Source organism: Microcaecilia unicolor, chromosome 1 (genome assembly GCF_901765095.1).
Source record: "Microcaecilia unicolor chromosome 1, aMicUni1.1, whole genome shotgun sequence".
NCBI classification, from domain to species: Eukaryota; Metazoa; Chordata; class Amphibia; order Gymnophiona; family Siphonopidae; genus Microcaecilia; species Microcaecilia unicolor.
In genome coordinates this window covers 65,967,500-65,983,412 of record NC_044031.1, presented here as the reverse complement: position 1 = coordinate 65,983,412, position 15,913 = coordinate 65,967,500, and the positions used below count along the sequence as shown (strand labels likewise).

The 15,913-nt window shown below is 43.6% G+C and overlaps 1 protein-coding gene across 1 annotated transcript in view; it reads left to right on the top strand.

Moving 5' to 3' along the window:
• The window catches only part of TTC21A (tetratricopeptide repeat domain 21A), a 294,579-nt gene that overhangs the window by 108,747 nt on the left and 169,919 nt on the right, over positions 1–15,913 (top strand). Inside the window, 2 exon segments of the mRNA XM_030198073.1 lie at positions 2,478–2,678; positions 6,628–6,757. Of these exon segments, the coding sequence (XP_030053933.1) occupies positions 2,478–2,678; positions 6,628–6,757 (331 nt within the window).

Sequence of the window (15,913 nt, the reverse complement as noted above, 5' to 3'; positions counted from 1 at the left end):
AAGTATTGACTGACAGGCAGGTTAAACTTGAGATTGTAAAGGTGAAAGCCGCCAAAGTACAAGAATGTATTTCTTTCCACTGGTTTCCGGTATAAAGATGTCCGGAAACCAGAGTGTTCTTTAGATATCAAAATGTCCAAACATTCCAAATTAGACCAATCATACTTCAGCGTAAATTGAAGATGGATGTCCAAAGTGTAGATCCATCTCCCAAATGACTGTAATTCCTCCTCGGTACCATTCCAGAGAAAAAAACATATTGTCTAAGAATCGTTTCCAAAACAAAACCTTCTGAAACTGATGAGAGGCATGTAACAATTTATTCTCAAACTGAGCCACATACAGGGTAGCCACTGGTGGGGCTAATGTAGCTCTCATGGCCACCCCCTGTATCTGTTGGTAAAAGGCTCCATCATACCAAAAATAATTCTGTTTTATAACCAACTCTGACAGGTGTATTAAAAATTCAGTAGAAATCCGAGCATCAAACGGTCTCTGGGATAAAACCTCCCTGATGGTGTCCAAGGCTCCATGTTGAGGAATGTTAGTGTATAGTGATGTAATGTCAAAGGATCCCAACCACACCGTTTCCATATCAATATCCACATGTTGCAATAGTTGTAAAAAATGGGTGAAGTCCCTTAGATAAGATGACACCTTGATGGTTAAAGGTTTCAAAAAAACATCCACAAATTGCAAAAGAGGTTCCAGAACAGAATTTCTCGTAGAAACAATAGGGCGTGCTGGCAGATGTTCTAATCGCTTATGGATCCTGGTTGATATTTAAAATGATCCAACTTGCCAGATGTGGCCTCTGATTGGTTAAATTGCTTGTTCGGTGAATCTTCAGTGGCACTTAACTGGTTATTCCTGCTGAAAATTAGCAGTTAGCACCTAAGTGAAAACCGGCCATTTGGGGGTGCATTCTGGGGATAGAATCAGCAGTTGGCCAGTTAAGTGCCGATATTCAGCTCTTAACTGGCCAGGGTAACCATATAAAACAGAGTCTTATCTTTGGGGTGCTTTTACTAACCTGTGGTAAAAAAGTGCCCTCGCTGTGAAATTGGTACTCACTGAGCCAGTGTACCGCAGCAGTAAAAAGACCTTTTTAAAAATGGGGCAGTAAATGTTCATGCACTAATATTAAAATTAGCTCATGGCTATTTACTGCCTGAGCCCTTACCGCCACTTATTTAGAAGGTGGTAAGGGCTCACATGCTACTCATACGGTAATCAAGCAGCATGCAGCAATGTGGCTGCACTGCCAATTACCACTGGGAACGCCCCCTGCAGTAGAAAACAGAAAATTATTTTCTACCATGGGAAACTGTGCATACCAAATTTAGAACTACCTCTGGGCGCTTGCGTAACCCCAGCGGGTCAATTTGGCGCACAGTAGCCCTACCGCGGCTTAGTAAAAGGGCTCCTTTATGCGGTAACCCATAGCCGCTTAAGTTCTGAATATGAACTTAACCGGCTACGTATTAGCCGACTCCACATAAATTGGATATCCATTGCTGAATCCCGGACATGACCCAGCATTGAATATCTAGGAATAATACTGGTGGTGGTCAGCAAAACGCTAAATATTTACCCCATTATTTTTTAGCAACATTCTTCAGTAAAAGACTGTATGCAATGATAGAAAAGTGGATGCCTACCTGTTCTCATCACACTGAGCACATTTGTATTTCTGAGCACACTTATATGCAAAGGCCCGATATTCAGACTGAGCTAACTCCCGCGGTCGGTGCTAAGCCCAGATATTCAATGCTGGCCTGTTTCCGGTGACCAGCATTGAATATACAGTTTATTTTTGGCCAGTTCAAATTTAACCGGCCAAGCTGATATTCAGTGCTGGTTGGTGAAGTTTGATCCGGCCAAAGGTGGGCCTGGTATTTACGTGGCCAATTATGGCTACCAAATGTGTGCTGAAAAACAGTGGATAGGCAGTTATATCGCATGATATAAACAGCTATCCGCTATCTGCAAGTTTTCAGGGGGTCATGGGCAGCCATGTCCAGCTGAAAATTTCACAGATAGCTAGTTATGTGGCATTTAACCAGCCAGGTTCTGATCTTAGCCAGTTAAATGCTTTTTGTGTATTGGGGAAAAATCTTTAGATACATTTCAACTTAATGATAATGATGATCTGAGCAATAAATATTGTTTCTTTATTTTCAATTCAAGTTTCAGTATTATGTTAGTGGTATACTCCCAAATTATTTGAGTTTGTGAGACACTAGTATTGAAGAAAATAAAGTAGGCACTTACTTTCCTTATAGTATAGGAGTAATTATATAAAAATGTCAAAAATGTATTTTATAAAACCAAAATTAAAACCAAGATTCTGGTCATTTATGTGTGTACTCAGTAGCTATATGTTGATGCCCACTTTATAGAATTACCCCATTTGTATCTATAGAGAAAAAATGACTAGTACATCTAGCCCTAATATAGTCTCCCTTTCTTTGTAGGAGCTAGCTTTTATTGAAGCAATTCTAGCTTCAAAGAAAGAGAAAGATCAGCGAATTGTTGCTGCTCTCCTCAAGGAAGCTGTAGATCTTCATTTCACTGCAATGCGAGGTCTTCCTCTCAGCATAGAATACTTAGAAAAACTAAACCCAGACTTCCTGGTTGATATTGTAAAAGAATATTTAACATTCTGCCCCAAACAGGTGAGAAATATTAATGATTCATGAATAGTTATTTTTGTATTAATGCAATCAATCCTACTACCTGATCCTATAAATTTAGATACAAATATACACTATTAAGTCGATATCAAGCTGGCTGTTGGCTGTTTAACTTCAAATGTAAAATTATATGGGGTTTTCTTAGTGGCACTGTCTACATAAGTGTAGATTTTGAAAGTCACATATAATTTTAAAATGGAAAGCTATATGTTTAAAATTATTGCCACTAATAACGCATCTGCACTTGGACATGTATGTGTTGAGAATAACTTTGTGTAGGTTATCTATGTTGGAAAATGGTTTAGGTCAATGGTTGCCATACTTTCTTGGGTCATGGTGCCCCTAGGCTATACATTTCCTCTCAGGTCTCCTCCTCTCCCCCCCCCCCCCCCACCACCCCGCTGCCACCACTGCTGCCGGTATTGAGTCCTACCTTTGTTGGCAGGGATACCTAAGCCCCGCCAGCTGAAAAGGTTCACTGCCCAAGGCCCGAGCTCCAGAGCAAATTGGTGGCATGCTTCAGCCACTGATGCTGGTGTTCCTACACATGCCCTCCTTCTCTTCCCCCTTTCCATCCAGCGCCTGTCCTCCTTTACTCCCCCTTCATTCAGTGTGTACCTTCCCCCTCCATCCAGCAACTACACTCCTTCTCCCATTGACCACCATTTCTCTCTCTCCCTCCCTTGTGCCCCAGGTCTAACATCTCATGCAGCATCTCTCCCTTCCTCCCCTCAACCATCATGTCCAACATTTCTCCCTTTCTCACCCCTCTCCTCTCTCCATGCAGCATCTTTCCCTCCCCTCCACCCCCCATATACAAGATTTTTTCCTTTCTCACCCCTCACAAACCCTTTGCTGCATCTCTCCCTTCCTCACCCTCAACAGTTCTGCCCCTCCCCCATGTAGCAACTCTCCTTCCCTCACCAACCCTTTCTGCATCTCTTCCTTCCACCTCCTCCACCCCAACAATTCTGCCCATCTCCCCCCATGTAGCAGCTCTCCTTCTCTCTCTCACCCCACCCACAGATCTCCCTCTCACTTCAGTGGGTTCCCGGCTGCGGCAGCAATGCCCACATGCTACCTACTGGTAAGCTGGAAGCCTCCTTTCTGCTGTGTCCTGCCCCCAGGTTAGGGGGAGGCAACATGTGGGAATCGCTGCTAGGAACTTTTATCCTGCCGCTCCTCATCCTCCAGAAGTTGGGGGGGGCAGGATTTGTTGCTCCCTTGCAGCCTTCTGCTGCTCCTCAACCTCTGGTGTGGCAGGGCCCAGAATTCACTGTGGCCATGTGTGCATCTCTCATCTCCCTCCGTGGCGCTCCTGTGAGTTCACCACAGTACACAGTTTGGGAAACGCTGGTTTAGGTCCGTCCTTTCAAAATGATTCTAGTATTGTATAAATTAGCTTAGCCAAAAAGGCATGTATATTTAGTGAAATATCCAAAGGAGAAAACATTTTATAAACTATGGGCCTGATATTCAAAATGGTTTAATGGGGCAGGAGAGGCTCCTGCCCAGTTAAACCCTACTAAGCTGGTCATTCATCATGTTCAGTGACACTTAAGCAGGTAGAGTTTGTGCAGAGCTGGCACTTAACTGGTTAATGGTGATATTCAGTCTGCTAACCAGTTAAGTAAGTACATAAAGTTAGGACAACAAAAAGGCTGTCCTAACTTTATCTGCGGAGCTAACAGGGTCGTGGCCTGCATATCAGCTGGTGCCCAGTTAACTTCTGGGTGATTGCACTTACCCAGATATTCAGTGGTGGAACCTGGACAAGGAATATCCATGCTTAATTCAGCCCATGGCAATCTTTTGGCAAAATGAACTAGTTTTCAATGCCAGAGAATAGAGAACATTCCCTCCCCTTCCCCAAGCACTTGTTGAAACCCAAAGTTAAAATGATAAGTTAGCTAGGAGTTGTGTGTGAACTGGAGCAGCTATAAATGCAAGTAGGGAAATTTTCTGAGGTAAATGTGTATTGTCATTCTAAATACAATCAATGGTACTAAGCCATGTAGACTACTGCAATGGAATTTATGTGGGATGCAAAGAACAAACCTTAAAGAAACTTCAGACCGCTCAAAACACGGCAGCTAAGCTTATCTTCGGAAAAACACGATTTGAAAGTGCAAAACCCCTTCGTGAAAAACTACACTGGCTCCCAATCAAAGAATGCATTGCTTTCAAAATCTGCACTCTGGTTCACAAAATTATCTACGGTGATGCTCTGGGATACATGACAGACTTGATCGACCTACCAACTAGAAACACATCTGAATCAACACGAACGTACCTAAATCTGCACTACCCAAGCTGTAAAGGACTCAAATACAAATCAACTTACGTGTCCAGTTTTTCCTACATAAGCACACAACTGTGGAACGCATTACCAAAAGCCTTGAAAACTACGAATGACTACCTAAACTTCCGGAAAACACTAAAAACTAACCTGTTTAAAAAGGCATACCCTACCGATCCAACATAAATGCCTGATCTCTGCAACACAACAAAACTAAAGAACGTAATGGACATAACACAACTCTTCCATTGTACGATTCCCTAGTGTGGCTGTGCCACATGAACTTTATCTTACCACAACTTCACTTTGTATTTGTTTACACCTGAGTCTGTAACACCTCTCCGGTACTATGTAAGCCACATTGAGCCTACAAATAGGTGGGGAAATGTGGGATATAAATGTAACAAATAAAATGCAGAATACATATATACCATTAGAGGTCACCCACACCACACCTAGAATACAGCTCCTCTATGTCTGTGTGCCACCACATATACTACAAAATTGTTACTTATACATATATCCTAATTTACATGTGTAGATAGTGCTAAGTCTTGCAAAATCACCTCCTTGTATGCTGAGTGACTGATTATTGCCATTGAACATATACCATTTGGGGAACAGAGATCAAGGTCCACCCAGATGGATAGATAAGCAGAGAGTCCAGAATAGACCATAGTATCAGAACTTTATTGATAAAACACAATACCCAACATGGTCTTGTTTCGATAAATCTTTATCAGGGGTATAACTACAAATATAAAACATAAATATGAATTCTTTGAGCAATGTTTTGCACCATACACGATAGATATTGATTCATTTTTATGTGTTATTTGTTTATGTTTTATATTTGTAGTTATACCCCTAATGAAGATTTATTGAAACAAGGCCATGTTGGGTGTTGGGTTTTATCAATAAAGTTCTGGTATCTTGACAGTGTGGTCTACTCTGGACTCTTTGTTCATCTATCCATGTACCATTTTGGCTTGTTATCACACATTTCCAAACCAAGACCTTTTTCTGGACATATGATTTTGGCTGTTTTGTGAATTAAGGGGTCCTTTTACCAAGCTGCAATAAAAGGACCCCTGTGGTGGCGTCAGCACATGGGTTTGCTGCACACAAAGGCCCCTTTTACCACAGCGGGTATAAGGATTTTTAAAAAATGGAAATGGCTGTGTGGTAAGTTAAGCGCTTGCCATATGACCATTTCCTGGGGGGAAGCTGCAAGGGATCTTGCACTAACCCAGCACTAACCATTGCCCAATTACTGCCGAGTAAGTCCCTGGCGCTAAAAAAATAAATATTTTTTTGAGCACCAGAAATGGCACACTGCACACACCGGCAATACTGCTGGGCTCCTGTGGTAGCCCGGTGTTTGGGCCAATTTGCCATGTGCCATTGCCATGGTAGCCCTACCTTGGTTTGTAAAAGGGCCCCTAAATGCCTAGAGTTATATGTAGAATTGCCATCGATTAACAAAAAATAAGTGGCATCTATGTAATTAGCACTGCAACTGATCACATAAATGCTTTTAAATAATAACCTGTAACTGTTAAAAATGTCTATTATTCAAAAAATGAAATGAAATAAAGCATTACAACTAATTTTCTAATTCTTTCTTTGTAGCCCAAGTCCCCTGGCCAGCCTATACCTCCTCTTCTTAAACAAGGAGTGACTATCTTGAATCCAGTAGTCAGCATAGCTCCCGCCATGTTGGAACCTCTTTTTCTTATGGCACAAATTAAGTACTTGTCTGGTAAGTGGAGACAACTTTCTCATATAGTTTGCTTTTAGATTTAAAGAGTTTTTCTCCAAGGACAAGCAGGCTTCTTTATTCTCACAAGTGGGTAACGCTGACCCACGTTGCCCGGTCTGGGACTTATGACAAGTATAAGTAGAGCTTTGTGGGAATGATGAAAACAATATGGGTATTGAACAAGTGAATAAAGGGTTAAGAAAAGTAGCATGCTAAAAAGTCCCATCCATTGACTTTGGCATCAGAAATCAATTTCCATGGTCCCACAGCTGCACTGGATGCTGGGGATGCATTCACATTAAGAATGCACCATTCACCCTCAATATCAAGCATCAATAGAGGCCATTGAGATTGACCATTATCCAAGTCCCACATGAAGAAGATATGGATTTGTCCTTCATCAATGCTGAACGCCAGCAGAGACCGGAGTGTATCAACATTGCACCTCATTGGAGTGCGGCATCAAGAGCACTGAGGCACTAAGATCGCTGGTGTCCTTGATGCATCCCCGATATGAAAACCATTCCTCCTCTTCATTATCATAAGAGTGCAACAGCCTCCAAGAGCCTGAGACCTGACTGCCAATTTTCTCCAGGTGACTCAGGGGGATCTGGCCACTCCTTATGCTTTCCCTGTTTCTTTGTCAATGGTAGCTTCTGAGGATAGGCTCATGAGGAGACTCAATGAGAGGATCAAGCACTTCATAGGTGGTTGCAGAGAGTTATCCAGCTGGTCCTTGAAGTTCATGCACTGCCTGCAGAGGAGGCATTGATATCGGACCTCAAAGGGCATCAGGGGAGGAAGCATAACCTAGGCATTGTCTCAAGGTCCATGCTCAAAGCTTGACTGATATCAGTAGACTAAGACAGGCAGAGACAACAAGTTCTCCTCTGGCAAAATTTTCATGGTCTGACTTTGAGTGCTCACTGGTTACTGATAATAAGCCAGATGTTTTTTCTGAAGTAGGTTCCACTGTCTCCCTCTCATGAGAGAAGAAAATTCTCACCAGAGGAGCACTCATCCATTGATTTTATGAAGGAAATAGCTGAGATCATTCCATTTATGTTATAAACAGAGGAGAAACCCAAGGCAGAAACACTGGAGATCCTCTAACCCTTTGATCTCTCCCGAGCCTGTTATAACACTTGTTTACAGAATACTGAAAGATGTGCAAATGAAGATGTGGAATAAAACCCTCTTTATAGCATCTAGTGCCAAAATGTTTGACTCTATGTATAGAGTCCAGAAGGTTCTGGGATTCAAGTTACAGTAGCCTTCTCACCACTCTATGGTGGTCAAATCCATTTTCAAAAGGGCTTAATGTTCTGAGACTTATTCCTTGGTGCTTCTGGGAAGTGAAGCTTGGACATATTATGATCAAGTAATTGCATATTTAGCAGCGCAAGCAATTCCCTAAACTCCAAGTAGGACTCTGTGTTCAGCCCTCCCCCCTAACTTGTGTCGGGGGGGGGGGGGGGGGTCAGGGGGACAAGAGGTCCACCGGACCTCCAGCCTCCGTGTCGCTTGGCTCAGGGTACTAGGCCACCAGGACCATGCTATTTGGGGTCTGTTGGTCCCATGGACCTCCATTCCCTGTGTTTGACAGGTCTAGGCACTTTACCCTATTATCAAAGATAATGGTGCGCATAAATTTGAATGCTATTATCTCTGATCATAGGGGTGGTAAAGCCGCACACTGTTCCAGTGCTATTTTTAGAGCGCTGTTTGGAACAGTGCGGGGCTTTAGATCATCTGCCCATAAATGATCAACATGTGGTCATTTGATTAGTATCACATACATGATAAGTCTCTAGTGAGGCCCCATTTGGAGTACTGCGTGCAGTTCTGGAGACCGCATCTACGGCAGTGGCGTAGCCAGACTGCCAATTTTGGGTGGGCCTGAACCCAAAGTGGGTGGGCACAAAATTTTCTCTCTACCCCCCTCCCCCAGCAAAATTTAGTCACACTTTTCAGTGAGCTTTCAGAGGCCAAAACCTCCTGCCTCAGGTCAGTATAATGCTGTTACGGTATCCTCTCCTGACCTAAGGAAGGAAGTATTGGTCTCTGAAACTTTATTAACACAGGTACCATATTACTTTATCCTAAATTAAAAATAAAATTATTTTCTTTACCTTTGTTGTATGGCCATTTACTTTTTCTCACTGTGTTGCTCCCAGTCTCTAGATTCTGCTTTCCTTCGTCTTTCTCTTGCCAGGGTTTCCTGTCCATTCATCACCTATGGCTTTTCATCTTTTCCTCACCCTTGTTCGCCACATGCCCCTTCCTCTTATTCTCCAGTCTTTCTCTACTCTGTCCTCTCCCTCTTTCCATCCAGCAGCTCCCCTCTTTCTCTCCCCATCCTTCCAGTGTCTCCCCTCTTTCTTTTGCATCCAGCGTCTCCTTTTTCTCCCTACCCTTCCATCCAGTGTCTTCCCTCTTTCTTTCCTTATCCTTCCACTCATCTACCCTCTCTCCTGATCCTTCCATCTAGTGTCTCTATCTCCCCTCTCCTTCTATCCAGTGCCTATCTCTCTACCCTTTTCTGTTCAGTCTCCTCCCTCTCTCCACATCCTTCTAGTTTCTCCCCTTTCTCTCTGCATCCTTTCATCCATCTCCCCTCTTTCTCTCCCTATCCTCCCATGTCCAGCAGCTCTCTTCCCTCTAGTCCCTTCTTCCTCTTCCTTCCTTGTCCAGCAGCTCTCCAGCCCCTTCCTCCTCTCCCTCCCATGTCCAGCAGCCCTCTCCCTTCCATCCAATCCCCTCCTCCTCCTCTCCATCCCATGTCCAGCAGCTCTCTCCCTTCCCTCTAGTCCCTTCTTCCTCCCTTGTCCAGCAGCTCTCCAGTCCCTTCCTCCTCTCCCTCCCATGTCCAGTAGCTCTCTCCCTTCCCGCCAGTCCCTCCCATGTCCCAGCAGCTCTCCCTTCCCATCAGTCCCTTCTTCCTCTCCCTCCCATGTCCCAGACGCTCTCTCCCTTCCCTCCAGTCCCTTCTTCCTCTCCCTCCCATGTCCCAGCAGCTTCTCCCTTCCCTCCAGTCCCTTCTTCCTCTCACTCCCATGTCCCAGCAGCTTCTCCCTTCCCTCCAGTCCCTTCTTCCTCTTCCTCTCATGTCCCAGCAGCTTCTCCCTTCCCTCCAGTCCCTTCTTCCTCTCCCTCCCATGTCCCAGCGGCTTCTCCCTTCCCTCCAGTCCCTTCTTCCTCTCCCTCCCATGTCCCAGCAGCTTCTCCCTTCCCTCCAGTCCCTTCTTCCTCTCCCTCCCATGTCCCAGATGCTCTCTCCCTTCCCTCCAGTCCCTTCTTCCTCTCCCTCCTATGTCCCAGCAGCTCAGCCACTTCCCCCCCAGGCCAGCGAATCCACATCCTTCTCGCGCTGTCGCTGCCCTTTTGTCCCGCGGAGGCAGCGTTCAGCGTTTCCTTCCTGCCCTGTCTTCTCCCCAGGCTCCGCTGCATCGTCCATGCAAGTGGAATCCTTTTCCTTTTCGGCCGTCGCGCTGCGCTGCCATACACACAGGCAGCTTCGCTCCTCCCCCGCCGCATCCATTCTGGCCCTCTCTGATGCACTTCCTGTTAGGGCCGGATGATCGCGGTGGGGGAGGAGCGAAGCTGCCTGTGTGTATGGCAGCGCAGTGCGACGGCCGAAAAGGAAAAGGATTCCACTGGGACGATGCAGCGGAGCCTGGGGAGAACACAGTACAGGAAGTAAACGCTGAACGCTGCCTCCGCCGGACAAAAGGGCAGCGACAGCGTACGAAGGATGGGCGGGCCTGGAGGGAAAATGGGTGGGCCTGGGCCCGTCCAGGCCCACCCGTGGCTACGCCCCTGATCTACGGAAAGATATAAACAGGATGGAGTCGGTCCAGAGGGCGGCTACGAAATTAGTAAGTGGTCTTGAATGCAAAAATTATAGGGACAGGCTTATGAACCACAACATGTGTACGCTGGAAGAGAGGAGGGAGAGAGAAAACATGATAGAAACGTTTAAATATCTCAAGGGCATTTATGTACAGGAGGAGAGCCTTTTTCAAATGAAGGAGAGCTCTGGAATGAGGGGGCATATGACAAAGTTAAGAGGGAATAGGCTTAGGAGTAACCTAAGAAAGTATTATTTCACAGAAAGGGTGGTGGAGGCGTGGAATGGCCTCCCGGTGGAGGTCCCCGGTGGAGGTGGTGGAGTTGAGGACTGTTCCAGAATTTAAAAGGGCATGGGATAAGCATGTGGGATCGCTTAGGAACAGGAAGAATTAGGGGTTACAGAGGATGGGCAGACTGGATGGGTCATATGGCCGTTATCTGCCATCATGTTTCTATGTTTCTATGATGGGAGATAACCTGAGAGAGAGCGTTTTTTTTTTTTTGGCTGATCTCTACATTATGGAACAGATTTCTAAGATCAATTAGGGCAGAAACATATTTGAAAAGATTTAAAACAGCTTTAAAAACACATTTCTTCCAATTATCATTTGGTCAGGAAATTCCGGGAATGTAGATCACAGATTTGAAGCTTAACTGTAAGAGTGAATGTTTCCTGTGTAGAAATCATAAAATATGAGCACTGGGGGGATTAGGACATGGTTTAGAGTTTTAGGGGATGAACAAGGTTGTTTAAGTTCTTTTTTTTTTCTTGAGGTTGTGAATGGTTAGGTCTCTCCTATTTATTACTGGAATTCTTTTCCCAATAAGCATTGTATTTGCTTTTTTTATGTTAACTGCTTTGACCTGCTTGGATAAGTCATATATTAAATACTAATAAACATTAACACATGTGTTTTTAGGGAGAAATTGTTTTCAGAATTCTACGCTCACTTCCTGCATAGCTTTTTAAAAAAAAAATGTTTTTATCAACTCTTGAGAATGTACTTGAGAAACATAGGCCCCCTTTTACAAAGCTGTGCTAGTGGCTGCCGTGTGCCAATGCCGACACAGCCCATTCACAGTCAGTATTACCGCACCACCAGCAGCTAGCACCGTTTTGTAAAAGGAGGACATAGTGCACAGTGTTGGGGAGTTTACAAACAAGCAACTCTGTTCACTAGTGAGAAAAAGGAAAGTGAAGAAAATACATGGTATGAGCAACCTATGATATTTTGCATAGAGAGCTTCTGCTATAGATATTGGTGCCTGGAAACTCACCTGACTCAAAACTTCAGACCTCAAATATGAAGTACAGGAAACGTTTGATGTGCCTTGCTGAGGAGAGAATCTCTTTGGAGATAAATAGCACAGTCACACTCTAAAGACCCTCTCAAGGCCCACGTATGATCAAGCCTTCTCTTCTAGGAGATACCAGAGTAGATGACAAAGGATATCCTATAACTCTAAAAAGGCATAGGTATCCTTCTTCCTCCTGCTTTTCACAATCTGGACAGGGATCTCACTCTCAAAGCAGACAGCAGAGGGCTAACAAGACTCAACCAGTGCCACTGCCTAAATCAGGGTGAGGTTTTTGATTGCTTCCACAATAATCAGCCAACATCCCAGTATCTGTATTGGACAAGTTACGAATTGGAGGAAGGCTACAGTTTTTTGCAGACTGCTGGCCCCTTATAACCTCTGATCAGTGGGTTCTGAAAATCATCCATTAGGGATACCATCTGTATCTATTCAAAATACCAACAAATTGTCCACTGACTGCATCATGGTCGAGCTCTCAACACCAGGAAATACTTATCAAGCAGCTCTCTTCCTATTAGATGTAAGAGTTGTTGAACCCATTCCACCAATGGAATGAAGGGCAGGGATTTTATTCTAGATATTTTCTAGTAACTAAAAAGAAAGGCCCCAAACAAGTTTTTAGTAAACGAAAAGTTAAGGATGATTTCCCTGGGCACTCTAATACCCTTTCTCTAAAAGGGAGACTGATTATGTTGTCTAGATTTAAAGGACTCTCTACCACCGTAGAGATACATTCCAGTTACAGGAGATCTCTCAGATTCATCAGCGCCTCAGGCATTTACAAATGTCTTGCGGTCAAAGTAGCATATCTATGCAGACTAGGAGTGCACGTGTTTCCCTATTTGGATGATTGGACAGTAAAGATCATATCTTGAGAAGGAGCAGAAGGATCAGTGTGCACAACTATCCAGGTGCTGGAGGTATTAGAATTTGTAAGAAGCTACCCAAGTCCCAACTGAGCCCATCACCACAATTGGAATTCACTGCAGCTCTGATAGCTTTTCTAGTGCAGCACAAGATTATTAATTTATAGTGTCCACAGTGGTAGAAATTCAGAAGAGCCAGCATATATCAGCAAGACTATGTTGAAAATGTTAAGCCACATGAATTTTATAGTACATGTAACACCTCTGGCATCCCTCAAAATATGACAAGCTCAATTAACCTTATGTATATGGTGGACTATGGTCATTTGCAGATGTGGGATATCATATCTGTCACAAAAGCCTTCCAGGATTTTCTGTCTTGCTGGATAGTACAATCCAATCTGAATAAAGGCATCTCTTTTCAAATTCCACAGCATCAAATAACACTCATGAAAGATTTGGGCAAACTGGGCTAAGGAGCCCAAGTTGATGGCTTCCACACTCAGATTTTGTGGTCCCACCAGGATAAACTTCACCAGATAAATTTTGTGGAATTGAGAGCAGATGGAATGTTCTAAGGGTCTGAGAGATTGGTTGGCCAACAAAATTATACTGATACAAAAAGACAATCAAATATCAATATATTATGGGGCTCATTTTCAAAACAGAAAAACATCCAAAAAGCAGCACCAAGCTGCAGATGGACATGGGGTTTTTTACCAAAATGTACAAATCACTATTTTTGAAACCCATTTTAAGAGGTTTTCTAAGCAGGTCGTCTGCAGTGCGTCCAAATCACAAGGGGGCATGTTGGAGGTGAGATTTGGCGCTCCCAGAACTTGGTTGTTTTTCTGCCATAATGGAACAAAGAAAAAAATGTTCAGGGCTAAAAGTTAGACATTTTGAACTAGACCTATTTCAATCATGACTAAGGGCCCTGTTTACTAAGGTGCGCTACCGTTTTTAGCGTGTGCTAATGCTTGAGACACCCATAGGAATATATGGGTGTCAAATGCATTAGTGCACGCTAAAAACACTAGCGTGCCTATAGCACAGCTTAGTAAACAGGGCCCTAAGTCACAAAAAGGTGCCCTAAATGACCAGATGACAACTAGAGAGATTAAGGCATAATCTTCCCTTCACCTCCCTAGTAGTCACTGACCCCCCTCCTACCCTCCAAAGATATGAAAGAAACAGTACATTCCAGCCTCTATAGCAGCTTCAGATGTTATGGCCAGTCCTATTAAAGCAGCAAGCAGGTCCCTGGAGTAGTCTAGTGGGTGGTGCAGTAAACTGTAAAATAGGGGACCCAGGCCCATATCGAACTTTAACTGTTACACTTGTGGTGAAAAAGTGTGAGCCATCCAAAACCCACCAAAAGCCTACTGTACCCACAGGTGGCACCAGCAGGCATAAGGGCAATTGTAGTGGTGTACATTTAGATACAGTAGGCTTTTGGTGGGATTTGGAAGACTCCCCATACAATATAAGGGGTTAATGGTGAGATGTGTACCTGGGACCTTTTGTGTGAAGTCCACTGCAGTGTCCCCTAAGGTGCCCCACTGCTCTGCAGGGATGTCTGTGTGGCCAGTGTACTAAGAATGCTGGCCCCTCATATGTCCCAATGGCGTGTTCTTTTCCTTTTGGACTTTTTTTTTTTAAGGGTCACAAAAGAAAAATGCACTGAGCACAAAACATCTAGGAAATTGGCATTTTCAAAAAAAAGAAGACTTTTCTGGTTCAAAAATTGCTATGTTCAGCAAAACGTCAAAAATCGGATTTAGACACCATGCCGAAAATGCCTCTTTTTATCAACAAGTAGGGAAGAACAGGATCATACCTCCTGTGTTGGGAAGTTTTCAGGATATGGGACTGGATAATTTCTTATGAATGACTCTTAGAGCCAGTTATCTAGCAGGGAAAGAAAACTTTCTGGCAGACAAACTGAGACATACCTTACAGCTATATGAGTAGCCCTTGGATGTGGATGTGGATCAAATGATATTTTGAGAATGGAGCACTCCAATAGATCTTATTATCACTCCTCAGTACAAGAAGCTACCTGAGTTCTTTTTGGGGATAGAGACATGCAACCAACTAGCCTTCTTCCTGGATTGGGTAAGAGGATCTTAAGTATGGGTACTCCCTCATAGCAAGAACTCTCCTGAAACCATGATTCTCATTGCCCTATATTGCCAATGCAGGTCTGGTTCTCTCTTTTTCTGGAACTTTCTTTAGGAAAACCCATACAATTGGGGACTCCTAGCTCTTAGACAAACACACTGTGAATCCACTAGGAATTCAGTCTTTTTTCTTTCTTGGCCCAAAAGTGTGGAACAGCTTACAACCTTCCCTCTGAAATGAACCATCTCTCAAAAAGTTGAAATCTTTTCTTAAAATGTATTATTTTGATTTGGCATTTTGTAACCAGTGGGTGATAGATAGTGTTGCAGGTACTTGAATATGCTGACTCTTTAATTTTAGGGGCCCCTCTTCCCTTTTATTGTTTTTAAATGTCCTTGTGTCTCTGTGTCAGAAACGTTTCCTATTTTTTAAGCTAGCATTCTTTTTCTTCTATTTTAAAAAATGTAAACTGTAAACTGCTTTGGCCTGTGTATCAGATAAGGTGGTACATCAAATATTAATACACTTAAACATAAACATTCTATTTATTGTTGCTACCACAAACTCAAGAACTCAGTGGAGGGGGGGAGGGGGCTTAGCAATTGGGGATTGGGACACTCTTGCATACGTACATAAGTATTGCCATACTGGGAAAGACCAAAGGTCCATCGAGCCCAGCATCCTGTTTCCAACAGTGGCCAATCCAGGTCACAAATACCCGGCAAGATCCCAAAAATGTACAAAACATTTTATACTGCTTATCCCAGAAATAGTGGCTTTTCCCCAAGTCCATTTAATAACGGTCTATGGACTTTTCCTTTAGGAAGCCGTCCAAACCTTTTTTTAAGTCCGCTAAGCTAACCGCCTTTACCACATTCTCTGTCAACGAATTCTAGAGTTTAATTACACGTTGAGTGAAGAAACCTTTTCTCCGATTTGTTTTAAATTTACTATATTGTAGCTTCATCGCATGCCCCCTAGTCCTAGTATTTTT